The sequence below is a fragment of the Neomonachus schauinslandi genome, chromosome 7, assembly GCF_002201575.2.
Source record: "Neomonachus schauinslandi chromosome 7, ASM220157v2, whole genome shotgun sequence".
NCBI classification, from domain to species: domain Eukaryota; kingdom Metazoa; phylum Chordata; class Mammalia; order Carnivora; family Phocidae; genus Neomonachus; species Neomonachus schauinslandi.
In genome coordinates, this window is record NC_058409.1 from 41,134,194 (window position 1) to 41,162,046 (window position 27,853).

The 27,853-nt window shown below is 39.1% G+C and overlaps 1 protein-coding gene across 1 annotated transcript in view; it reads left to right on the forward strand.

Annotated features, from left to right (window-relative positions):
- Nucleotides 1–27,853, forward strand: part of RAB3C (RAB3C, member RAS oncogene family) — a 270,275-nt gene that overhangs the window by 102,607 nt on the left and 139,815 nt on the right. Inside the window, exon 2 of the mRNA XM_021701998.1 lies at nt 11,127–11,245. Within this exon, the coding sequence (XP_021557673.1) occupies nt 11,127–11,245 (119 nt within the window). The remainder of the gene's footprint in view (nt 1–11,126; nt 11,246–27,853) is intronic.

The following is a 27,853-nucleotide window of genomic DNA, read 5'->3' on the forward strand; positions in this document are numbered from 1 at the left end:
CACTAAATTGCTGGAGCTAAGTTAAGAATTCGTTTTAGTCTTGGTTAAGAGAGTCGAGAAGAATGAAGGAATAGCCATTTGATAGGATATTTTTATTTCTTTTTGAAGTTCCTTTGAGCATGAAAACACAAGACTGAAAGGACAGGTGCCTCAGCCCTCTGCAGCTGCACAGCAATGCAGACAGAATTTGTAACCATCCTCTTGAATTTTTCAAAAGGAAATTGGAAATCTTTGTGTTTTCTTCTTCAGCTTGCCTTTGCAAGCTCCCCTTTGCTGTTCACCTCTTGAAGGCATTGCACAGGCTTCTGATCTTCATCTTCTCTCATCTTCCTGTGCTATCCTCTCTTCATCATTTCAAAGACATCCTATAAATAGCTCCACTCTCCTAGGAGACTTTGACCACATTCTTGTGTCCGAGAACCACATTCCCATCATTGTCACACTGATATCTCAAACTGAACTTGTACAAAACACTAAAGTCAATGCCATTCTCTCATGTGTCACCAGCATTTTTCATCTTTTAATGACAGCATCAAAACTCACACATTTTACCAAACAAAATCTCCCACTTACCTACTGTTCCCCTCACCCTTCATTACATCCCTTCCATACTTTTAAAGAAATATAACTAGGCAAGAAATTGTTTTTCCATTAGCCTAGGTCAAGGCAAAAGAAAAAAAAATCACCTAGGGTACTTTTTTAGTTGCCATATTTTTATTCTTATTACTAATTAGAACTTTCTCTACCCTCTAGGAGAAAATGTCATCAGTCTGGGATGCAGGCCTCTAGTATTTCCAGAAGGAAAGAAGGTGCATATAGAAGTTAGTCTATAAAGCTTAAATATATTTTTGTTGAAAAGAAGAAGACAGTATAATTTAACAGAGCTCATATTGGAAGTCAGGAGATCTGGGTTCTGGTTGCATATCTGGCACTTTTAAGCTGCGGGAACTTGATCTCACTGGCTTCTTTGGCCTTTCATTTCCGCATTTGTAAACAAGAAACTAAATTTTCTAGGTCTATTTCAGCTCTGAAGTCACAGAATGTTTGTAAATACCTTTTTCCCTCTTACGGGATTTTTGATCTAGTGCATCAGAACCGTTTTACTGGAAAAATTGGCCCATTAATATTTACCACGATTACCACTGTATTTGCATCTTATTTTATGATTTTGGCTTGACCATCCTATGATTCTTTCTATTCATTTCCTGCTTTCTCTTGGATTGGTTGAGTGCTTTTATTTTTTCCAATTTCATTCTTTCCTTTATTAGTTTGAAATTTTATCTGTTATATATAATTATTAAAATTCCACAATTTATATTTAAAATAAAAATTTAATATCTTTATTTCCCCAAACTCAGATACTTAGAATAATTTATCAGCCACCACTTCCCACTCTACATAACAGTGTTGTGCATTGTTCCATATTTAATACTGTCTTGACTTTTTACACTCGAAATTGGAGAACCATGCCCTAGAAGAGCAGGTTTAAAGAGATAAGGACTTGTCATCTGTAATAATTGTTTCAGATGGGACAACTGGGATGAGAACCAAAAATTAAACCCCTGGGTATGGCAGTCAGAATGTCACTGATTTTTTTTTTTCTGAAATAGTTCCTTGGTTTTTCTTTTTTTTCTTATTCTTTTATTATTATGTTCATTTAGCCAGCATATAGTACATACAGTACATCATTAGTTTTTAATGTAGTGTTCAACAATTCATCAGTTGCGTGTAACACCCACTGCATGAACAATTTCAGTAGAGCATTGGGACCGGGTACAGCTACCATTGGTTGAAGAATGAGTGGAGTTTGACAAAGATCAAAAGCACATAGATGGAACAAGTGTTAAATAGACAAATGATAACATCAAACATTGAGCCAGATTGAAAAAAAATCTAAATTATTCAATATTCAACCCAATATTTAAAGGGAGGACTAGATTTTGTGTGAGAAAAGCTTGGCTTTAGTATAACTCCTGTCATTTCCCCCTGTTATGACTCAGAACTGCTGCCTAACCTTCTTCTTTCTCAGTTCAGTCATCTATAAAATGGTCTCTTCCCTCAGAATAATTAAATGAAATGGTAGATGTGAATGTACTATGAAATGTGTGAAGTCCTGCTCAAGTCTATACTCTTCACCTCTTCACGTTGTCACTGTTATATTTCACTGGTGGTTAGTCTGGTGAAAAGCGCAACTCCATTGGTGCTAAATATCACACATCAGTATTATTTCTATCTAAATTCTGTTTCAGTCATGCTCTGCCCAATGTCCTATGTCCATCTTCAAGGCACAACTTGAACAGATCCCATTTCCAGTCATTTGTTTCTTATTTTAAAAGGGGTGGGGGGGGACGCCTGGGTGGTTCAGTTGGTTAAGCGTCTGCCTTCGGCTCAGGTCATGATCCCAGGGTCCTGGGATCGAGCCCCACATCGGGCTCCTGCTCAGCGAGGAGCCTGTTTCTCCCTCTGTCTGCCACTCCCCCTCCTGATTATGTTCTCTCTCCCTCTCTCTCTCTCTGACAAATAAATAAAATATTTTTTTAAAAAAAGCTCAGGCAGAGCACAGAGGTTTTTAGGGCAGTGAACCTACTCTGTATCATACTATAATGGGGAATACATGTCACTATACATTTGTCCAAACCCATAGAATGTACAACACCAAGAGTGAACCCTAATGTAAACCATGGGCTTTGAGTGATGATGATGTATCAGCGTAGGTTCATCAGTTGCAACCAATGTACCCCTCTAGTGGGGGATGTTGATAATGGGGGAGATTATGCATGAAGCTATGCAGAGGGTATATGGGAAATCTCTACATTTCCAATCAATTTTACTATGAACCTAAAACTACTCTAAGAAAAATAAAGCCTGGGGCACCTGGGTGGCTCAGTCAGTTGAGCATGGGACTCTTGATTTCGGCTCAGGTCATGATCTCAGGGTCATGAGATCGAGCCCCATGCTCAGTGAGGGGTCTACTTTTCCGTCTCCCCCTTTGCTTCTCCCCCAGCATGTGCGCTCTCTCTCTCTAAAAATAAATAAATAAATAAAATCTTCAAAAATAAAGCCTTTTTTTTAAAAAAAAACAAAAGCTCAATATTATTGAGCCTGGAGCTTAGTTTAAAATGCCCTTGCCATATCGAATTTAATACTCATATTCTTCTCTTATTATAAATCTGGCTATATTCCTAGGGACTGGTGGTATAATAGGAAGAGGGGTTTGATCCACTCTTTCACCCTTTCTGTCCCTCCTTTTTCTAGTTCTTGCTCTAACTGTGTCAAAGATGGAAGGAGAGCTGGGAAGTAAGGAGAGGACAGATGACTTTACCTAACTGGACATGAATTAGATTCTCTCTTGGCTTCTCCAGCTGAGCTTGTCCTGCTGTCCACACGTTCTGCGTGACATACAGCTAAATGCTGGTTCCCTTATGCAGGATGTTCAGGGAGCCCCGCAGGGCTGTCCTGCTGCACAGTGCAATGACATGGAAGTTTTGTTCACGTTTCTTCCCTTTTAGCATTCCTTCAACTCCCTCCTTTCGCGGTTAGTATACCACTAGACTCCCATACCTCATCCACGAGATGGCCCTCTCATGAAGTGCATTAATGGCAAGATGTCTCAAGCACAGCTACGTGCTATGGTATTTATTTGTCTATGGGAAACTCACATAACCTAGCCATACTAACCAGTGGGAGATCAGACCTCTCTACTGCCCCCCCCCCCCCCCCCCCGTCCACCCCGCCATCTCTCTCCAGGTCTTAGACACCCCTGCACAAGCGCAGATCAGTACTCTCACTGCCTATGCAGACACCCATCTAACCCACTCCTACTGGCATGTGGCTTTTGGGAGTGAAAGTTCCATTCCTCGGGTAAGGAGTCTAGTTTGAGTCTTAGTTGCCAATTTTAGGGCAACAATAAGATTCCCACTCAAAAGCCTGTTATCCTTTGATCATTGTAAGCATTTTAAATTGCATTCTGTGAAGAAAAACAATTGCCATCCTTGACTAAAAGCTCTGAGCTTGCCTACATTTAAGTATTTATGCCCCAGGTTTTGACAAAATTGAGCATAATCAAAATCCCACTGGGAGGAAGTATGTCAAAGAGATTAATTAAAAAGAAAGCAAAAAATGGCATCTTCCTCTGCCTTTGTGTTAATCATTCTTAAAAAACAAGCTCTTAAATAAAAATGAGTGAAGATGCCTTTTACACAGCTTTGATTGTGAGTTTTATTTAGGTCTTGAAGCGAGTTCGCCAGAGCATTTAGTGTTTACTGAAGAGTGTCTCAACTTTCACGAACAGAAATACACAATTGGTTGATATGTTAGGGTCTCACTGATGGTGGAGTCAAAGGCCACCTATAAAAGATCTATATGTGACTGTTCTCTCTTCCAGGGAAGATGAATTGCCATGGTAACAGTGCCAAGAAATAATAGGTCAAGTTTTATCCTCTGCCTCGGGCTTATTTTATTATGTTTTACTTAGAAATGGATGCCATTATAAAATGAAGGTTTGGGTATATCAAAGTTAAACATCATGACAAGAAAATCTGATCAATAAACTGGTGTAAGAAGGGTGGATAAAGGACAGTTGGTAGGAAGGACATCTAAATTGACTGAAGAACTATTTAGAGGCCAGTTTCTTAGTACTCTCTTCTAAAATGTGGGCTTGACTTACAGATGCTTGTGTAAGTGTGTGTAAATGAAACAAAGGGGCTGTTTGCACAAGATCAGTAAAGAGAAAGTGGTTTGTAAATTTGATTTTAATAGAAGATTAACTGCTGTTAGGAAAAAAGTTCTTACTTCATTCCAAAAATAAATATGCAGCAAGAGAGCATAAAATATTTAAGCTTCTTGTTTTGCTTACTGTATTTATGACTATATCCAATGCTGCTTTATGTCTGCCTGTTTATGAAAGTGAAAAAATAAATACGACTTGAGGGAAAGTACCATCATACAAAAGAAATGATGTGTAATTATCACCATTCTGTTGTTTCTGTTGTTTTGGAGGGTCGTGTCTCAGTGTACATCATGACTTGGGATCTTTCTATAATAGCATGTTGATCATTTAGGGGTCAAATACCAACATGAAGCAGTATATAACTTTTGTCGTTTCAAGCGACATTGTTCTTTCTTTCTAATTACCATATATGTATGTGTGTATAAATATATAAAGATCTACTTTTTAAAATCCCAAAGGTATATCAACTCATCTTTTTGTGAACAGAATTAATTTTACATACATGGAATATAGTAATGCACTTTAGCATAACATCCTTCATGAGTTTACACTGTGAGACTATGTTAGATTTCTCCCTAAGGCTACCTTTAACTTTTGATATTTTCTCTTCTGTAAAGTAGTAAGTGGGTGTGTGGGTAGCTGCGAAATTTATATTGTTTCTGCCCTGATGATGAAGATTCCAGACTGGGGTCAGTGACTATTAGCTTCCTGGTGCTGCAGTATTGAAGGACCACAAATTGAGTGACTTAAAACAACAGAGAGTTATTGCCTCACAGCTCTGGAGACCAGAAGTCCTAAATAAAGGCATTGTCAGGGCCATGTTCCCTCTCACATTCTAGCAGAGAATTCATTTCATCCCTCTCTCCTCACTTCTGGTGGTTGGCTTCCTTGGCTCATTGATGTATCGCTCTAGCCTCTGCCTCTGCCTTCGTGTGACCTTCCCTCTGTGCTCTGGGTCTCTGTTTCCTCTTCTTCAAAGGATACTAGTCATAGGATTAAGGCCCACCCCTAACCCGGTGTGAACTCATATTAACTTGATTACACCTACAAAGACCCTATTTCCAAATAAGGTCACATTCATGAGTTCTGGGGGTTGGGACTTCAACGTATCTTTTGGAGGGAATACAGTTTAGACCATTCAGTGGCTATGAATCAGAGAACCTCACCACTGAGCAAGTAGCCTCGATTACAATTTTAAATTGCTAGGCTGTCTAGTTCTTTAGAAATGATATTTTCATGATTTTACCTAATTTTTTGTCATGTAGAGAATATGATATTCTGCTTAATCAAATGTTTTTAATGTGTAGTATTTTAAAATATACAAAAATATGTCTCCAATAGATGGAGTATAAATTTAATCTAAACTGATCACAGTTCCTAACTGGTAATAGGTATTCACCAAATGTTTATTGAATGAGTGAACAAATGAATGAATGAATGAATCAATCAATCAATCAGCAGTCATATTAAACTATATTAAGCACAGTTTAATCTTCATTTGATGATTCAAAATAATTCCTACAAGTAATGGAAGCAAAGTACAAAAGATTACTACTTGTGTGGATGCTTAATGACTGAGCATTTATTCCATTTCATATCTTTGATCTATTTGGAAATTCAATAACATGTGTTTTATGTTTTATGTTGCAGGATCCTCATCTTGCATTTCTGTTGACAATCTTTTTGGGTTAGCACATATTAGTTCCCTTAGTTTAATTAAATTACTTTTGTTAATGAGTTAACATCAATGTGTTTGGTTTAGTTTCTTCACATATAAAATTACCTACTTTATCATGTACTAGGATTATCTATCCTTTAATCTATTTTTCTCTGTCTAGACGTTCAATAAATGTATTTTGATTGTGGTGATATTATTTGAGTTATATTCCTTTCCTAATGTTTACTTTCATTTTCCCTTTAATCCAATACAGAGAGAAGTCACCACCAAAACAAAAATCAAATTACAATGTAACTCAGACCTCACATACCAAGGCTATTCCCTCTATCTTAAAACTGCACGTTATCTCTGCATAATTTCAGAAGAGTTTGGGAATGTCATATATACAGTTAAAAAATATAGAATATTTCATTGGGAAAAATTAAGTCAAAAACAAAGACAAAAATGCCAAAATTCAAACTGAAAACGTTCCTTGCTACTACTTAATCAAGATGCTAATGTCTTACGTTTTACAGTTCTTTTCTTGACATATACTCAAGTATTTGCTAATCAAACCTATCATTAAAGCCAAAAATTCCTCTTAAAAACATGAATAGAAATGGAGCATCTGGGTGGCTCAGTTGGTTAAGCACCCCACTCTTGATTTCAACTCAGGTCATGATCTCAGGGTTGTAAGATTGAGCCCCACATTGGTCTCCACACTCAGCCAGGAGTCTGCTTTAGGAGTCTCTCTTCCTCTCCCTCTGCCTCTCTTCTCCCCCCAGTGCCACCACTCACGTGGGCACTCTCTCAAACAAACAAACAAACCAAAAAACAACAACAACAAAAAAAAACATGAATGAGAAATCAAAATATTTAAACCAACTAAAATGAGTTTATTTTTCTTAAAAGAGAAGAAAAGGACAGCTAACTTTCATGGAAGAAAGTTTTCATTTTTAATCATACTTTTATCCCTCATTTTCTCTGTAAGAGATTTCCAGTTGTGTTTTTCAATTATAAGAAGCCTACATTTATAGAAAATCAGCAGGTATCCCCAGTTATCAGAATTAACCGAGCAGAGGAACAGTGCAAAACCAAGGTTTGGAGCCATTTTTCTGAGCAAATTGAGAAGAGGTACCATTTTAGCCAGTTACCTTCTAAGACTGCTCACATTTAATTACATTAGTGGCACTTGACATTATAAAATGTTCCTTTCTTTCAGAGAGAACCTTCTATCATCATTAGTAAATGTCAAATGTAATGAAGTGTTTTTCTGACTTCTTTTTCTTCCTGATACCATGGGAGAGAACATGCTAATGAGTTTATAATTCTGAAATTGTTTTCAGTACTCAAAACCAATGAAGAGCCAACTTGGTGCCTGGTTTATTAGCTTAATTTTACTCTTTTTTATTGTCTTCCTGTTGGGGAAGGAAAACTACTCTCTGTTTTTCCTAATACACTACCCCTATTTGGTACAATTTCTTATTTTCCCTGAGAGGTTTTAGGTGACAACTACCTCCAAGTAGATTGTGTTTCTGGGTTCATATCAGAACAGTGTGGAAGGTTAGGGTTAGGGTTAGGGTTAGGGTTAGTCCTTGCTGTGACTTAAGTGCCTCCTGAAAGCTTCTATTTTTTTTTTCTTGAAAACTGGTTTTGTCCCCCTCTGTCTACTTTTGAATTTTGATAATGGCTATCCAACCATGTGGTTTCCTATAATATATCAATCATAATATAATGGGGCCTTGATTTCTGCTCTCACAAAGATTAAATACACTCACAGACTGAAATGAATGTTTTATAATCCTAGAACTAGTTTCTTTACCGTCAAAATAAAATTAACATCTTATGAAAAGGAAAGCTATCATCAGAAGAGGTCAAGAAGAAAGAGATGTCACAGTTTTCCAACACACCACTATTCAGTGTCTGTGTTGAAGACATGCCTGACAGGAAGGGTCTGGGTCACTTTTTAGCAGTACCTTGGGTGTATTGGCTGTTTTCCCCTACTAAAAATCAGGGGAAAGCTGTCTGTTATATAGAGAAGGCAGTAGGAATGGGGTCCCCAGCCTGTGAGAAGACTATTCAATCAATGCTAAAAAGCTTTTTCTTTTCAGATTTTTATCTTTTTTAATTTTTACATATTTTTATGACTTTAAAAAATGTTATTGGAATATAGTTGACACACAGTGTTAGTTTCAGGTGTACAACCTAGTGATTGAACAAGTCTATGCGTGATGCTGTGCTCACTACGAGTGGAGCTACCCTCTGTCACCACACGACACTATTACAGTATTGTTGACAAGATAGCCACTTAAAGTTACTTCACAATAAGAAAAAATAAAAAGGTAATTTTATAGATAATGTATTCTGGAAAATAGGCACCTAAGACAAAAGTAGATGTTTTAAAATAAAATGACTAGTTTTAAGATGTTTCGTTCCCCAGACAGCGGAAATATATTACACAATCTCTGATTACCCCATGCTTTGTAAACATAGTCTTTGGGAATTTGGTTCTCTAAATTTCTTCTTTATTTCACAATTGGATATGCTGTTAATTGAATGAAATCCAATGAATATCTAAGAATATCCACATAAGCTCAAGATTGGCTTCTTTCTGCTTAATAAACTTGATTATTTTTCCCAGTTATATGCAGTTTATGATATTCATGTTTATTTCAAACATCTACATTTTCATATAAACAAAATACTAAGTAAAGTACAATAAGACATTCAAATAATGTCCGAGAAACTTCTATTAGGTAGGCATGTAACTCTGCAGCATTATTATGCTTGGGATTCAACTCTTTCTACAGATTAATTAGCTATTTATGTGCTTCTATATAAATAATTTTAAAATTAGATTAATTAACATTTTTCTTAATGATTTCTAGCATCACTTGACATATTAAAGATAGTAACCTTTGGTCTCTCTGGTACAATGCAAATATATTTCCCACTTTATTTGATTATGTACCATTTTAATTTTATTTATACCTTTTTTAATATTCAAGGAATTGTCAAATTTTCATGTGGTAAAATCTGTACTTTCCTTTTTGTTTTCTGCCAATGGTGATACGTTCTGAAAGACCTTTCCCACAGATTTTGCTCTATTTTTGCTATTTTGGGTACCATAATTTGTTTCCATCCTATCTTTGGAACCTTATATCCCTAATATCACCACATAAATATCTTCTTCTAGTCAGGCCAATCTCATCCCTGGTCCTATTGTTGGTTTCATGAAAAGTCAGCTAATTCTCAACTTTGTCTTCACGCCCCCCTGTTCTCCTAGAATCATTTGCTGATTTCCTCAGCCTTCTTTGATCACTCTACTCTGAAATTGCAGGGGGCTGAATAAAATATACCACACAGATTAGGAGAAAATTGTAAGCAACCTCAAGTTTCTCATGGGTTAGTCTATGGTGGGGTATAAGCATCCAAGCTGGAGAACACCTGTGGGTGAGGAATAGCATATCCAACATGAGCCCATCCCAAGAGTGAGACCCAGGAGATATTAGTTTCATTTGGGTGATAAGGAACTTTTCTTGTGTCATCCAACTCATTAGCTTCCCCTCCAAGGGCTATTACATCTTAAGGGGAGCTGGGATGTACTCCATGTGCAAAGGAGGCATGTCTGGGAGAAGAGTAGAAAGAGGATCCAGACTAAAGTCTGAAAGAAGATAATGTTTCTGTCCAAAGTGCTCAGCACCTAGAGTACTGAGAAAGAGAAATCAGAGCCCGATCTCCAGGGAAAGTGGTGAAAGAGAAAACCAAGGAGCATGGTGTTATAAACCATAGCCCAGATCCTGTGAAGACAAAGGGACAAGAGTCAGTTGAATTGAGGAATAATTTCTTGAGCTACGTAACATATGCAGGTGACTTTAGCAATGTGTCTGCCATATCCCCAGATTTTACTATTGCATGCCATCTCTTTGGTAGGTGCTGAGCCTCTGTATTTGTAAGCTGCTATCTCCCGCCATACGCTAGCTTTGCCTCCCCAACCTTTAGGAACAGCAGCCAGCACTCAGCATTTATTGACCACCATTTGTATGCCAGGCTCTGTGTGAAGCACCTCAGATACATTGTTTCACATAGTCCTAACAAACATGCTAAATCTTCGAGAGGTTTAGTTACAGAGGTTTAGTGGATTGTCCCCGTTCCTCAGCTATGTAATAGCAGAGCAGGAACTCCAGGTCTGTTGACTCAAATATCCACACAAAGCAGGTATTTTTATTCTCATTTTACAGTTGAAGAAAGTGAGATTGAACTGCCTGCTTTTAAAAGCAGGGAACTGTTCATAAAACTCTTCTTTTCCCCCATAGTGGCTTGTACTTAGATTATAAATACTTAATGCTGGAGCTAATGAACTCTTCTAGTTTTAAACTATACAAAAAGCTACAGATTTTCATATGTATAATCTTTTTATTTTATTATCTATAGTTATCTGCTGCTTAACAGGAATGAACATATGTAGAAGGTATTTTGAGCTAGATCTTTACCAAAAAAAGAATTTTTCATAATACTGCAGAGCTGTCATATGAAAATCATGAGGGAAAACAAGACTAAAAAGATATATAGTGATACATTGCAAGTACAATGTAGACTCTCTATTATGACTGTTTCTGAAATAATCACTTCCCAAAATATGTGTTGCCTTATTTTTTGAGAGATTATTATTTTATAATAAAAATATGTATAATTAAAATTATATAATATAATCATATATTAAAAATTGTTATTTTTTAGGACACAGCAGGCCAGGAAAGATACCGGACTATCACCACAGCCTATTACCGTGGGGCCATGGGCTTTATTTTAATGTATGACATCACAAATGAAGAATCCTTCAATGCAGTACAGGATTGGTAAGTAAGAGCGAATACTCCCATCACTAGTAATAATGGAGTTTTCATTCGACTTCCTCTTCCTTCTCAAAGCAGTGACCAATGTCACTATGTGTGTTTGTTGTGTACTGTGATCCCCCTTGTGCTTCATAAAGCAGACAAATACTGGCTATGCTCAGAGTCGTTGTTTAGAGATTGATAGGAAATCCTTCTGGTGATTTTTCTACATTCTGTAACTTCCCGTGCTTTGCAACCTGTTATGCTTAGTTCCATGGAGACTTTTGATTTTTTTTAAAATATAAATAATGAATGGTTTGGAAATGTACTGGTCTAAAACAGGGATTTGTAAACTGTGGGCCTAATCTGGCCCACCATTTGTTTTGTGAATAGTTTTATTAGAACGTAGCCAGGCTCATTTCCTTACCGTCTGAGACTGGTTCACACGCAACAGCAGAGGTAAGTTGTTTTAACAGAAACCACAGGGCCCACAAAGCCTGAAACATTTCCTATCTGGCCGTTGACAGTAAAAGCTTGCTAGCCCCTTGTCTAGATTTGTTAAATAGTTTTCAGTTTTTCTTCAAGTTGAAAAGTTTCAAAGGACTGAGACAAAGGCAGAGCTAAGACCCAAGCATGTTCTGACTCATGGCTACATCAGCCATGCGAAAACCCCTCTGTCCGTGGGGAGTATGACTGGCAGCGGAGGCCTTGTGTGGCTTCTGTCAACCAGTACCCCCAGCACCTCGGGAGGACAAGTGGAAGAGCTGATGGTCATGGTCAGGGATTCAAGCAGCAGGGCTGAGCTGAGTTGCTTTCCTGTGGCAAGAGCTAGAGTCTAGCTAGAGCTTCGTGTGGCGGGAGGAGGAAAATGGCGCCCCCGCTGCTGGTAGCAGGCTGAACAGCCATCACATTTTAACTGCCAACGGTCACAGCTGGGCTTCTACACGAGAATAGGAGCCCCCAAAGTGAAATAAACGGCATTCATTTTTTTCTTCTGTTCTGCATCATAGTATTATCCAAAGTAATTTTTTTACACGTGTATCAGCTCAATGAAGGTCAGATGCTATTAAAAACTTCAACTTGCTTTAGATTATTTCTTTTAAATTTTAATTGTTCATCTGAGAAAACACCTACATCTCTTCTGCTTACACACACAGATGCACACACACTTACAATGCAAGAAATAATGCATTTACAGTAGCCTCTCAAAAAGGAAATACATAGCTATAAACTGAAAAGGGTGAGCTTGGGACTATATGAAAAAGTAATTATCCTCCACTGAGCCACATAAAAGAAGGCTTAAGTACTCTTCTTTTTAGTAGACTGAATATTGTAAAAATGCCAGTTCTTCTCATATTAATTCATAGATTCAAGGCAACCCCAATTAAATACCGACAGGTTTGGTACAAAATGGAAAGAAACAAAGAGTCCAAACATAGACACAAATCCATCTAGATTTAGTTTATGATGAAAGTACCGTTTCAAACTAGTGACAGAAAGGCTTGTTCAATTAATAATGCGGTGATATCTAGTTAATTTTCACACATAGCTCTGGCATACAAACTGCTATGCAAAGTGGTCATTTTAACTTTGATTCTTTCCTCTGAGGAAACGTTGAGACCCAGTGCTCCCAGACAGGAGGTGTTCATGAATCACCTTCCAAACTTCAGGGTCCCAAATGCTGTTTGCCCCCATAGTTCTTACCCTGTTGTTTCGATGAATGTTATATGACTACTGAGAATACCAAGAATTGAGTTCATTAAAACCAAATGGCAATAAGACCAATAACCCAGCTCTCTAGACTTCTGGTTCTAGCATGAGAAATGATGTGGAGAAGTTCAGCTTCCGCAAGCCCTACCCCACACCTTCCCTCGCTCACCCCAGCCAGCCCAGCTTCATCCCCACCACGCTTCCTCGCCTGTGAACAGACCACCTGCCCTTACCAGTCTTCCTCTGCCTCAAATTCCCTATTTGACTGTTTACCACTCTTCTTTTTTGAAGCTCTGTTTCCCACTCCCCTTTTTTTTTGAGAGGTGTGTTTTCCAGATTATTCTTGTCTCTCCCTAGGACTGCTTCTCTTTCTACTTCCAAGATTTCCCTCACCCAGCCAAGAGTAAGCATACCCCCATGGTTTGTTCTATTGGGCTGATTTTTGCTTTCCTTGGCTATCCTATCCTCTCACACACATCATTTATCATTTACACCGGATTAGCTCCCAAGTTTACATTTCTGGCTCCAGTCTGTGTTCTAAACTGCAGCGTTGCATTTCCAGGTGGCCAAAATATTTCTTCACCTGGCTATCCTGCTGGTGCCTCAGAATCAATTATCTCTGCCTAAAATTGCTCACCTTCCTGACATCATTTTTCTTCTTATTGACATGACCACACTCTGTCACCCAGGGTCTACCCTGAATCCAATTGTAACCTCCAACCATCCCAATCTGGAACTTGATCTTGCGTATTAATTTTTTCTGAATATCTTTTGATTCTGCTCCTGCCTGTCCATTCCTACTGTGACCATCATTGCTCTTCTTCTTATTATGGTTTGCTTCTACCCTCACAGTAGCCTTCTAACTGATCTTTCTCCCTTATAGATTTCTTCCTGTCCCACGCCATCCTATTCCACTGCTGCTATAAGAGTATTCCAGATGAACATAATCCTAAAGACCACTGCAAGGCCCCGCCCAAAAGCCATGACTTACCATCACCCACTGAATTAGTTAAAACTTCTTCAGCCTGACTTTGAGACATATCACATTGTGGAGCCACTATACCTTTACAGTCTCTTCTCACTATCATAGAGGCAAACTGATCTATTCACGGTTTCTAGAACCCAGGCTTACCTTCCTAAACTTTGTGGGGTTTTGTTTTGATATCACCCCCTGCTTTGCATATCTTCTTCACAGCCTGCCCCCTCCATTCCCCGGCACATCTAGATCTGTCAAAAACCAACAAAATCGATCCTTACTTACTTCTTTTTTTCTGTCCCCAATTGTATGACCATTATTATTAGGGGGATTTTATTCACTCCACAAACATGTATTGAGCACCCCCTCTTTCGACAATCTGCCAGACATTGTGTTTATGCCAGCATTTACTATCCCAATTAATGGATCCACCCTCATCCAGTTATCTGATATAGAAATCTAAGCAGTGTTTTTGATTTCTGTCTTTTACACATCACATCTCATTGACCACCAAGTCCAATAATTTTGACTTTCTAAATGCCTCTCAGATCTATTCTTATTCTTCGTTGCCACTGTCTTCACCTGGACTGTCATTGGCTTTCATCTGCTTTACAAACCTTCTGTCTTGTCTTTTTACCTTTAGGTTCCACCCACTCCACATCCTATATCATATGGCCATCAGAGCTAATGAACCTTAACATGTCTTTTTTTTTTTTTTTTTAAGATTTATTTATTTATTTTGGAGAGACAGAAAGAGAGAGAGAGACAGAGAGCGTGTGAGCAGACGGGAGGGGAAGAGAGAGGGGAAGAGAATCTCAAGTAGACTCCCTGCTGAATGCAGAACCCGACACAGGGCTCCATCCCACGACCCTGAAATCATGACCTGAGTCAAAACCAAGCATCAGATGCTCAACTGACTGAACCACCCAGGAGCCCCGAACCTTAACATGTCTTAAAAATAAATCTTCAGTGATAAATCTGGCCGTATGTACTTTTGAAACCTTCGCAAGTGATCCTGAACCCCGTTTCTGATTAAGGCCTTTGGTTTTGAACGAAGTCCAAACATGGTAAACAGTGTAGCCCCCACCCACATGTGTCAGTAACATCATCTCCTACCACTCTTCTCCACCGGTCCCATATTTCAGCCAGACAACTTTGCTCAATTTACAGATGTTTGATCCCTCTAATACCTCTGTGCCTCTGCTTAGAATACCTTCTCTGTTATCTTTCCAACTCTTTTTCACCTTTTAAGGCAGCTCAAATATCAACTCTTGTATGAAGCTTTTGAAGATCCTGCTACCCTCTTTCCCATGCACCCCAATTTCCAATCCCAGTGGACAGTGCTCCTCATACCCTTATGCCTGCATTCACACTACCCCAGCACTTTCTACAGACCACCTACAGAACCTAGTATACTCTGTTTTTATTTGATTACGTTTTTTCTTCTGTATTAGACTGTGAGTTCATTAATCTTGTTTCTCTAGTACTGAATACAGTACAATCCTATAATTTTTTTCTGAATTTTTATTGTAAAATATATGTAGCAAAATTTACAACTTAACCATTTTTTAAGTGTACAGTTAGTGGTATTAAATGCATTGTTAGTGCTGTCACAACCATCACTACCATCCTTCTCCAAAACCCTTCATCTTGCAAAACTGAAATGCTATACCTTGTAAATAGTAACTTCCCCTTCTTTCTTCTCCTCAGCCTCTGGCAACCACCATTCTACTTTGTATCTCTATGAATTTGACTATTCTAAGTACCTCATATAAGTGGAATCATAAAATCTTACTGTACAATAATACAATGCATATTTTGGATGGATGATCCAAAGAACTATAGAGGTTCACATCCTTTGTTGATATCCCAACAGAAAATATGAAATTACTTCAGACTGACATAGCCAGGATTTAATGGTTCTATTCTTCCTCCCAACAGAAGATTTAACATTGTTATGTCCATCACTGCTATGGCACTAATCATATTCAACTTTGTGTTGTTCTGAAGATATACTTGTCTTAAGTTCTTAATAGATTGCAAATTATTTGCAGAGCAATAATATGTCTAACTTGTTTGTGTTCCCTACTTAACATAGGTAACATTACAAAACAGGTATTTTAAAAATTATTCTTACCTGAAAAAACTGACCCGTCAAAAACCTTGGAAAATGTTTAAGGAATAAAAACAGAATGGCATAGTAAGAAAAGAAAACTGTTTAGGAAAAAAAAAAGTCCAGTTCAGCATTTCATACTTGCTTTACATATATGGCATTAGTAAGTAGTACTCGGGAAAGAAGGGAGCTTGGTGGCATTCAGTGGTGACTTTCTATACTAAGAAATAAAGCCTTCTCAAAAATACAAGCACAAAGGAACATATTCTCTAAATTACTAGTCTCCAAGTGTCGATATTAAGGGGACCAAAAAGAAAAAAAAACTAGAAAAACACATATAGCAAAAAATAAGAAATTAATTGAGACTGATTTGCATCTAAAGTTTCAAATACTCTAACAAAATGCACTTCAACTGCTCCAAAAGGAAAGAAAATGGTTTTTGGCTGTGATCTCAGTAAAATTCTTAAACCAATTATAGGGACATTCAGATTAAGTGTTAAATTTCTTAGAATTTCATAATACACAAATTCTAATGTGTTAAGCCAGGCGTAGAGATTTAGAGAGAATAGCAACAAGGTAGCAGATTGTGTTGAGGAAATGGTGGCTATCCTTTTTTTGAAAACACATTAAACTGTGCTTTCAATTTTCCAGTGGAATTTTATCTGGGCAATTAAATAAAAACATCCTCTTTAATTTGGCCAAATTCCACAATTCTATAAAATTAATATAAAATGAAACTCACTGTGAGCTTACTTATACATTTATCTAGGGTCTACAAATATTCAAAAAGAATGTGAGAAAAAACACCAAAGATACATACAGTATGGTTAATAAAATAGGATTAGAGAGTAACTCCCAAGAATCAGGAGCAAATAATTGTTTTAGCCCTCATGCCCTGGAAATGGGGTGGAAAAATCTTACATGCTAATTCTTGATTGTGAAGTGTATGGTCTCAGGACAGCAAGAGCAAAGAGTCCAAGTTCCACAGACATGGATGACTCATAGTCGTAGCAGCAGGGAAGCTTCCGCGTGGGAGGCAAGAGACTGTGGCATTGGCCTGAGGCGAGCTGCTTTGGGTGACGCCTTTCTCATGTTGGAGAAGGGAGGTGGTAGTTGAGCAGAGCGCTTGCAGAAGTGTGTAACGGGAGCCGTGTAGCAAGTGGCCAAGAGCCGCCTCAGATGGGTGAAGCAAGAAGATCTGAGGGAGCACATGAAAGGTGTCAGAGAGAATTTAAAAGCTTATGGAAATCCAAAAGATAAAATGGAATGAAATTTAGTTCTAAGGTTCTTGGAAATCAAGGTGAAAATCAAGGCTTGGGGGGAAAAAAGTAAACACGGTGTATTCTATAGCTCTCATTATAGGAAGGGGAGAAATACCACACCAATCCTCCAGGGCAAAGAAAGTTTTCTTTGAAGTAAATGCTGATGGAAATGTCTTTTATTGGGGGCACATTGGGTTTATGTCAACAAAGGCTTTTACAGCTAGTACTAAAAAGACCTCAGGAGACTCCTTTCTTACAATGGCCTCAAAACCCAGGAGGCAAACATTAGAGCATGTTCAATGAAGGCCCCCATGAGAATCTAGGCAAATACTGTAGTCTGAACACACAGACTTCTTGTGGTCTTTAGTGATCCAAGAACTGAATGGTAACCATTCAAGGGAATGCTTGGATTCCATGCTACCTAGACTATCTTCCCTAAATATCATTTTTCTGTGTTATACCTTAGGTAGAAGAGAGTGTGAGGTTATGCACTCTGAAGAAGGCCTCAGACACTAATATTGCATCCAGTACTTTGGAATACAAATGCTGATCTTGTATTATAATTGTTGTTAAGTCTAGTTTTTAAACTTCTTTCAGTCTCCTGAACTTCTCATACCTCTGGGTTTCTCTTTCTCAGGGCCTTTGCTTTCTATAACAAACCACATCCCTCCAACCCCAAGATCAAGCCCATTTCTTCTCGTCCTTCAGATCTCAGATTGTCCATCATTTTCTCTGATGTTTTTTCAAATACCATATTCTTTTAGTTGCTTCTGTAGTATACTCTCAAAACACTATCACACATGTATCTTATAACATATTGTAAGTGTTTATCTAGTACTCTGTTTTCCTGCTGAATTCCAAGTTCCTTTAAAAAAAGACTATGCTTGTCTTCTTCACCTTTGTATCCCAGTGTCTACTCTAGGAATGGCACTGAGTGGCTGCTTAAGAAATATTTATTGAATGAGTGAGTGAAACTCGCACGGAGAATGTGCATCTCGTGAAGCCATCAGAATTGATTGGAGTGTTTTGTAAAAAGATGTGGGAAAGTAAGGTGGCTGTAAACAATCATATTGAGAACTGCAACGGGGCTTACAATGTTCTTCAGATTTGTCCACGTGGTGAAAATATGTGTAAATCATGGTCAGTAAGTAGAATTTGCCAGATTCCCATTTGCTTAAACCTGCATTTTGTTAGGGAGCAAACTGTGTGGAGTTGTAAAGTCAAGGGCAGGAATTTTGTGGCTCCATTATGTGAGAAAAGAGAAGTTACCTCTTAAAAAAAAAAATAGTGTTCTGTGCTTTGACTCCTCCTATGGGCTTTGGTTTAAGAAACAAAATAAATAAATGATTAGAGAGACAAGTCCCAAATAGATTTAAATAGTTCTAGAAACAAGATCACCACTGAAAATTTCATTGCCTTTGAAATGTTTCTCAGATGAGTGGTGGCCAGAGAGTTCCTGGGTCTCAGTTGGAGCATGGCCCCAGGTATATGGAATGTGGATCCCTTGTCCAGGCTCTTCCTAAACATCCAGCGCCTAAGACTCAACTGTCTACACCTACTGCAGTGCCTTTCAACTTGACTTAAAATCTCCCCATTCCTGGGGCACTGGGTGGCTCAGTCGGTTAAGCATCTGCCTTCAGCTCAGGTGATGATCTCAGGGTCCTGGGATCGAGCCCCACATCGGGCTCCCTGCTCAGCGGAAGCCTGCTTCTCCCTCTCCCTCTGCCTACCGCTCCCGCTCTCTCACTCTCGCTCTCTCTCTCAAATAAATAAAATGTTAAAAAAAAAAATCTTCCCATTCCTGACGTTAAATGCATTTCTGTTCTAAGTATGGCCTGGCCACAGGCTGCTGTACTTCCTGTAGGAGAATGTCGCTGACTTAGCTTCCCCTACCTTATTTATTTACATTTGGCTTTTTATGATACAATGAGGAACTCTAAATATAAGTTTGGGTTTTTTTGTTTGTTTTTTTGTGGGGTTTTTTTGTTTTTTGTGTTTTTTTGAAGCAGGAAATCTGGTGAGCAGATTGATATTTTTTAAAAACCACCAGACAGAGGATAAAAGTCTAACACCATCTTCCCACCAGTTGTAAATAATTCATTTCTATGACGTTCAGGGAACCATTGCAGATGTGCTACAACCAGAATGAAATTTCACCCTCAGATATTCTTTTCCTCTGCAATTTTTTGTTATCCAAAAATATATAATGGTCTTAAATGAAGGTGACATCATGTTCAATATGAAAGAATTTTAGACTGGTAATAACAACTAAGATGAATAATTGCTAAACCTCTGTTCATGGCTTCCTAACCTTGTTCAAGGTTCCTATCAACTATAAAGTTGGTTCTGTCACAGCTCAGAGTGCGTAGTGGTGGGATTAGAATGCAGACATCTGATGCCAAGGTTCACCCCCACCCCACACTGGGCATCAAGGAGTCTTTCTTCTCCCTCCCTCCCTCTCTCTCTCTCTCTCATTGCTCACTCTCTCATTGCTGCTCTGACCCAGCCTTAAACCATTTTTCCTGTATGGATAATCCAACTTAACCTCAAGCTTATATTTAAAGGATAGATAGCTCCTAATTCACAGCTCCTTCCAAAAAACCTGAAATAAACCAACACCCTATCCCCTCAGCTGTCTTTTGCATCTCCATCTTTTTGGTTTACTGGGCCAAAAACATCGGGACTAATCTTAACTCCTTATTTTCTGACACCCCACATCCACTCCTTCAACAAATACTATTGTATCTTGGCTCTAATATCAAAGTACAGTCTGCTCATGTTCAAAGTTGTTACACTCCATGAAGTCACCAAAAATGTTAGTTAGTGAATACTGAATTGTTGCTCCATAGGGAAAATAGAGAGGCAGGTTCCTGGGAGCCTCTGATTACATTTTTGCCAGCAGATCAATATGTGCTTGGTTTTAGGTGTGTTTCCACTTAAAGACACTTTATTTAATGTATTTTGTTGATTCGTGAACATTGGAGTCATGGCCAGCAGCAGAAAACTCGTGCCCAAATGCAGTGTGTCTGACCCAGGTGTTTCTGCACAGCCATACGACAGTCTTTTTGCACTTGGGAACACCAGACAGCACTTGGGCTTTATGCTTGGCGGTCATTTTAAGCGCACAGTCACCAACAAAAAGCACAAAAGGTGAAAAGTACGGCATTGAGCATATTGCGAAAAAGCACTGTTTACAGAAGAAGACTGAAACCAGGCAAAGCACGGTCTTTTTCAGTCTCCGCTGGGAATATGTGTGTCAGGCCACTCCGCTTTCTCATCCCTTGGCTTATGTCTGCAAATGTCTGTGAAAGCGCCGTGAGTATTTATTTGGGGATTACAAATAAATTTTAGCAAGTAGGCAAATTTGCAAGTACGGAATCCATGAATAATGAGAACCAATTTTATATCCAGAATCCCTTCACTGCCCACCATTTCCAATGTGTATTAGTTTGCTCGGGCTGCCGTAGCCAGACCCACAGACTGGGTAGCTGAATAAGAGAAATTTATTGTCTCACAGTTCTGGGACTCTAAGTCCCAGATCAGAGTATTGGCGGGGCTGGCTTCTGAGAACATGTGAGTGAATCTGTTCCAGACCTTTCTTCTAGCTTCTGCTAGCCTCAGGCATACCATGGCTTGTAGATGGCTATCTGCTTCCTGTGTTTTCATATCATCTCTCCTTTGTATGTGTCTCCCTCTGTGACCAACGTTATCCTTTCTTTTTTTTTTTTAAGATCTTTATTTATTTGAGATAGAGCAAGAGAGCACAAGCAGGGAGAGAGGCAGAGTGAGAAGGAGAAGGAGGCTCCCCACTGAGCAGGGAGCCCAATGCAGGGCTCAATCCCAGGACCCTGAGGTCATGATCTGAGCCGAAGGCAGATGCTTAACTGACTGAGCCACCCAGGAGCCCCCAAAGTTATCCTTTCTATAAAGATACAGTAATATTGGATCTGGACCCACCTTAAAGACCTCATCTTAACTTGATCATCTGTAAATGCCTAATTCTAAATATGGCCACATTCACAGGTACTTAGGATGAGAACTTCAATATTTCTGGAGGGATACAATTCAACCCATAACACACTGATACCACCTTGATCATGCCACCATCCTCTCCTGTCTGGATTGTTGCTATAGCCTAACTGGTCATTCTGCTTCTACCACTGTCCCTGCCCCCAGAATCTTCCCAGCACAGAGAGGCTGCTTTTCAAACTATAAATCAGATCGTGTCACTCTTCTGTTCCAAACATTCACAGCATCCCACCTTTCCTGGACTGAAGCCAAAGCCCTTGCAACAGCCTACAAGATCCTGTGCAGCTGACTCACCACCTCTCTATCTTACCTTCTTCTCTTCCTCTCTTGCACCTGGTCTAGCCACAACAGCCTCTGCTATTTCTAGAACATAGCAGACATGCTTCTTCTTCAGGGCATTTGCTCCTGCTTTTCTCACTGCTTAGAAGTCTCTTTCCCAGATATCCTTATGGTTCTCCCCTCGCCTAATGGTCTTCACTGTAATGTTACCTTCTCAGCAAGACCTTTTATATTGCCCACCCTCTTTTATATTGCAACCCTTTTTATTTTATAACTTACTTATCACATCTGTCTCTGCAATAAGAATGCTAGCTTCACAGAACAGCAATTTCTGTCCTTTTTATGCAGTATTATGTCTTATGTATCCAGAACAGTCCCTGGAACATAGTAGGTATTCAACACATATTTGTTGAGTAAATGAATATATGAATAACAGAGAGAGAAGTATATGGGACTAGATCTTCATTTTCTGTCTTTATAATCTGGCACGGTTCATGGCACATATCAATTATGTCCAACAAAAAATTGATGACGAGGGCCAGAATAGTATCGGACCATTATGATGAAAATAAATAAAAACTTTCAATTCAAATGTAGCAAGGAGATAATGCCTATTTTATCAAAATTTTGTCTATATTATAAAATTCTCCCAGCTTCTCGGTAGAATGGAGAGGATATGTGGGTAGAATTGATAAAGAGAAATTAAAATGTTTTAGCATACATATGGGGCAAAATGACTTGAAGTTACCTGGTTAGTTTTTGTAGTACATTCTATCTCTAAAATGGTTTGGTTTGGGGTTATTTGTTTGTTTTTGGAGAAGAGAGTATATTTGGGTTAGTACAACAAATGCATAGCGCATATTTCAGGGGACCTAAAGAGGATTAGAAATGTCATCTAACCCAATAGGAAATATTTGCTCGTCTCTCGTGGCCTCAGTTCAAAGTTTTTCTTACTGTTTCTGTTTCCAGTTAACCAACTGCCTGCCTCTGGGTTTTCTTGTTTCTTTGTTTTTTCCACTCACTCTTTCACTTACAGCAGTTTGTTCTGGTTTGTCTCAATGAATTCCTCAGACTGGAAATTGAGATAAAAATTAGCTGCATGAAGAATACAGACATGGTACAAAATGTAAAGCCTTGAATTAAAGATCCTAATTAAACATTTCATTTTACCCAGTATCTGCCCAGACCTGTAAGGCAAACATGGGCTCAGATTTTGGTCAGAGAGAATCTTTTTCTTTCTTTCTTTCTTTTTTCTTTTTCTTTTTCTTTTTTTTTTTTTTTTTTGCGACTTGGGAAGTAGCAAAAGTCTGAAGACTGAAGCCTGTCCTATATGACTTGGTGTTTGGGTACTTAACTAACCTCAACTGTTCTCAGAGACGGTAATTACTCTTCTATAAATATTAACACTAAACCAAAGGCTAGAAGCTAAATTCTAGTTGCTGCAGCCTTACTTACCCCAGTCAGGTTATATAGGGAATATAAAGATTAAATAAAAAATTACTTGGACTCTTGGATAAAAGATATTATATAAATATGATTGCTATTTGTTCTGCTTCACTTGCCCTCTGAAAATACACTTCTTGGCAGCTCCTCTTGTGCAGTTTTGTATGACTATACTTATTGCAAATGCCAGTATTTTCTCACAGGATTTCCTTGGTTTCCATCTATTTTAATATACCTTATTTTCTTTGAAATTAGTTGCCTGCCTTTGGGGAATAGATTTGTCTTGAAGGACAATAATTATACCTGTCACATAACTCCTCAGGAAAGGAGATTGTGGTAAGAGCCTATTTTCTGCCGTAGATGTTCATCTTGATTTCTGGGTCATATGGTTGATGATTGCTGTATAAAAACAAATCTGTAGGATTGTTGGTGATGGTATTTTTTTTTTTGATTTTATTTATTTATTTGAGAGAGCGAGAATGAGAGAGAGTACATGAGAGGGGGGAGGGTCAGAGAGAGAAGCAGGCTCCTCGCCGAGCAGGGAGCCCGATGCGGGACCCGATCCCGGGACTCCAGGATCATGACCTGAGCCGAAGGCAGTCGCTTAACCAACTGAGCCACCCAGGCGCCCCTGTTGGTGATGGTATTAAGAAAACAGATTTCTAGGCTTTAAAGAGGAACAGTTATGCCTTTCTTGAGCCTTACCAGTGTTTTCAGGTCTGTGGTGAATGTGGTCTCCAAGTCTGTTTTCTGACCATAGTGAATATGTTGGGTACTTCTTGATACCTACTACTGGTCCTCATTCTCTAATTGTCCAATCAGCAAATACATATGTACTCAGCTACAGCATCGTGAAATGAGTAGAAAGACCAGGTCTTCTAGGTCTAAACTGGCACAACTCCAGTCTAATCTCTACTTATTTCTAAATTGTTGACATTGTTTGCCTAATGTAGGGCTCCTGACTAGCGGGAGCATTCTGGAGCCCTGTTTGTTCATTTACCATTGGGCTGGGTTTGGTCATTTATCTTTGCAGTTCATTTCATTAATATAATTTTCTTAATTATCAGTTGTAAACCAACCCCCTACACACCCACTCCTTAAAAACAAAATGAAAGAAAGAACGAACGAAAGAAAGAAAGAAAGAGAAAGAAAGAAAGAAAAAAAGAAAGAAAGAGAAGAGAGGAGGGGAAGGGATGGGAGGGGAGGGGAAGGGAGGAGAGGAGAGGAGAAGAGTGGAGAGGAGAGGAAAGGAAAGGAAAGGAAAGGAAAGGAAGAAACATTAAAGGTTACTATTCAGAAAATTAGAAAAATAGCACAATATTAGTCATGGGAGGATTCCATTTCATCACCAGAAGATAGGTCATCCATGTATAATGTCTGATTCCATTAAATTTAGACAGATTCCTTCTTCATTGCTGTCTGTACCTTTCCCTTTATGTACCATCAATTTCCAAAGCAAGAACAAGAATCACAGTGTAACTAAAAGGACATACAGGCAACCCAACCATATATCACAGTCTCCATGCTGTCAATCTCATGTTCTTTGTTCATATAATATCCCTCAGGACAGTTCCCATTTAAGGTCTATTGTATCCTATAACCTAATTTTAATTTATAAATATCAAATGAATTTGACTCTTTCTCTGTTGTTCCTTCCCATAGCATATTGAAAGCAACAACCAGTGGAAGGCAGATGAGAGAAATGTCACAAGGCCTAGGTGGTTTCTAGACCTTTTTTTTTTTTTTTTAAACCAAATACTCACAACAACTAAAAGTTTTTGAGTAGTCAGCCTGATATGTCTACCCAGAGTTAGCCAAACTCAAGATTAAGGGCAGAGTCCTCCACAAGTTTGGCCTCACTTCAGTTTGGGGGTCCCCAGGGCTATTCTGACTAGCTGGCTACAAATTCAGGGTTTCCCATGACTACTGTTAGGTTTGAGAAGTCACTAAAATGACTGACAATTCAGGAAAGAGCTATACTTAAAATTTCATCACTCCTGTGGAAGACCACTTTGTGGAAAACTGCCCTGAGCAAGCCCGCCAAGGAGCGCTGCAAGGCTGACTAACGTGGGCACACCAGCTGCCCTGACACCAGGTGGCCCTCCCGGGTCCTCCACTCCTCTGACTTGCATCTCACTTTCCCTTTGGCATCCTTTTTTTCTCCTGCCCTTGTTGGCTCTCCACATTTTGCTATTCAAATCAGTTTCATTCCTACTGAAGCAAAGCGTAATGAGAAGGCCAACAGGACAGGGTCGTGTGGACCTAGCCCTCCTCACAATGTCCATGTCACCATGTCAAAACATTCTTTTTATGAGCAAATAGTAGAACAACAATTATTTTTACCCCCTACTTCACACCTAACCGCTTTTCTTATCAAACCCCTTCCCTCAGCCTCACGCTTTTGCCGAGTTCCACTGGGCTCGATCCTAAACATGACATTTTTGATAGATTTGTTACCCTGACATTCAAGGAGTTAAGTATAGTAAAAACTAGCTGTGCCCACTCCCCAACCTAGCACTTCCTAATTACATAGCAAATATTTAAGGACTAGGAAGAAATGGATGCTCTGCTATAATTGAGATTATTTTCTTTGTTTTTGATAAACTGTGAACTTTGAATATGCATATTAACATGGTAATTTATGCAAATCTTTGCCTTCAGAGTTTGTATTCTGGAGATAAGTCCTTTCTGAGTTGCTGGAGCACAGAATTTTATATCCTATGACCTTATCATATATTTTGAAAAGGACCAAAGAGGACTCAATTTATGGAGCTTGATAAAACAGCTTATTTTAGTAGAAATTTCCTTAAGCCAGGAGGAAAAATTGCCTTTTTTTTTTTTTTAATTCCTTCAATTTAAAACTAATGGAGACAGGATCTGGGGAGGAAATGAGAAAGGCCTAAAGAAGGAGGTAGAATTATTGGTTAAATCTCCATTTTGAGAAGGGCACAAGGCGCCAGGCTGAGGATCGGGCTGGTGAGGAGAGCCGTGAAGATTTGCAGACCCTTAATGGAAGCCCCTTGCCTCAAAGTTAGACAAATCCAACAAACCAAAATACGGTATAACCTGGGAACTTTCACACTGCTTACCATTCCTTAGACTCCCTTGACTATATTTAAATGAGGTAAAGGATTCCTAACTTAAAAGATGGCTGTGAGGAGTAGAAGAGAAGATCTAATATACCTGGCATGTTGTAGACACTGAAGAACTTTCTCTTGCCCTCAGTCTGTATCAGACCATAGTTCCCAGTCCAGATTGCACACTAGAATCACTTGGACCTCTTTTCAAGGCCTATTGTCCTATGCAGTAATTCAATCAGAATTTCTGCTATTGTTACCCCAGCATCAGGATTTTTAAAAAATCTCCCCAGTGGATTGTAATGTGAAGCTACATTGAAAGATGAGAGCTTTACCCAAGGCAATTGTTGTCACAGATTATTGGAATTGGACACCCTTGTATGAATAATAACATTCTGGAGAAACACATACATATATCTTATATAGCTTCTTAACCTTTTATATCTTTAGATTTTGCAGAATGATTTTTTATGCCCCTACCTCTACAACCAATCCATTAAAAATGATGACTCTATCCCACATATTGCCATTGTGGCCTGGATTTTAATGCTACATTGTTTGCCAGCTTTTTTTTTTTTCCTCAGAAATTCTGTGGTTCAGGTAGAAACACAGCATAAAGTCTTGGTATGCATCAGTCATTCAAACCCGAAGGATTCAGATCACAAGTCCTAGTCCTGTCAGCAAGCACAGGACCTACAGCCAACCTACAGCTGCATTCTGAGGCAGGGGCTCCTTCTAGACTTCCTCCCAGTATGAGAAACATAAGCCTGAACCCATGGGTGGAAGCCCGTAGTTTCCCCTGGAAGGGGTAAAGAGATGCAGTGAGGAGTAGTAAGTACTTGCTATCAAGGATTTATCATCAGTGCTGTTGCTGCAAAGGTTCCCAGGATTCACTACTGTTTTATTAATGGCGGAAGGACTGGTATGGACAGGGCTTCTACAGGCCTGAGGTAAACACCATCTCAAACGTGTAGGAGTCACATGGTTTAGCAGCCCTGTGTGGCATTTCTGGTGAACTCAGTCTGGGTCAGGATTCTCATGGTTCAGGATGAGGTGACAAGTGCATATTGAGCCTTTTCATGATTTCTTTATTCTCTTTGATGGGATGCTCACACAAAGAAGAGGTGAGGCCAGACTCTCAACTTTTAGAGGCTTCTAACTAGGCAGAACGGGGGGACTGTCACGTTTGTGGTTTTCCAAACTTTATATATATATTTTTGGAAGTTGGATATGCAGCACACAGTATGCTGAATATAGCATACAAGATTCCATTCAACTTACAAGGGGTGTTTTTTGTTTGGTTGGTTTTTGTTTGCAGTTGGGGATTTTTGCATGGCAATCTCCTCGAAAAGTGTCCAAATGAATCACATCCTGCCCTCACAAACTTTGGAGGCTTTCAGGGGAAATAAGACATGCAGTTCCCTGGTCACCGGGCCACCATTATGGAATCAGCCTTGTTCCTAGAATTTCCTCTTTAGCCAGTCCATGCCTTCCACACAGCCAGGGCAGTTCTGCAGGGCGTTTCTGCTAGCCACCCTCTGATATTCAAAGGCCCCATTCTGCCGGGTCTACTGTTAAAAAATAGATGGAGTGTAATAACTGCATGCACCTGTCTTCACCCCAGCCACACCAGACCACGGGCTATTACTCATATGTGCAGTGTTCCTTGCTACCTCCACTGTTCCATCAGAAAGATAGGCTCCCATCCCCACTGCAGATCTGTAGTGCTCACCAAAGCTCACC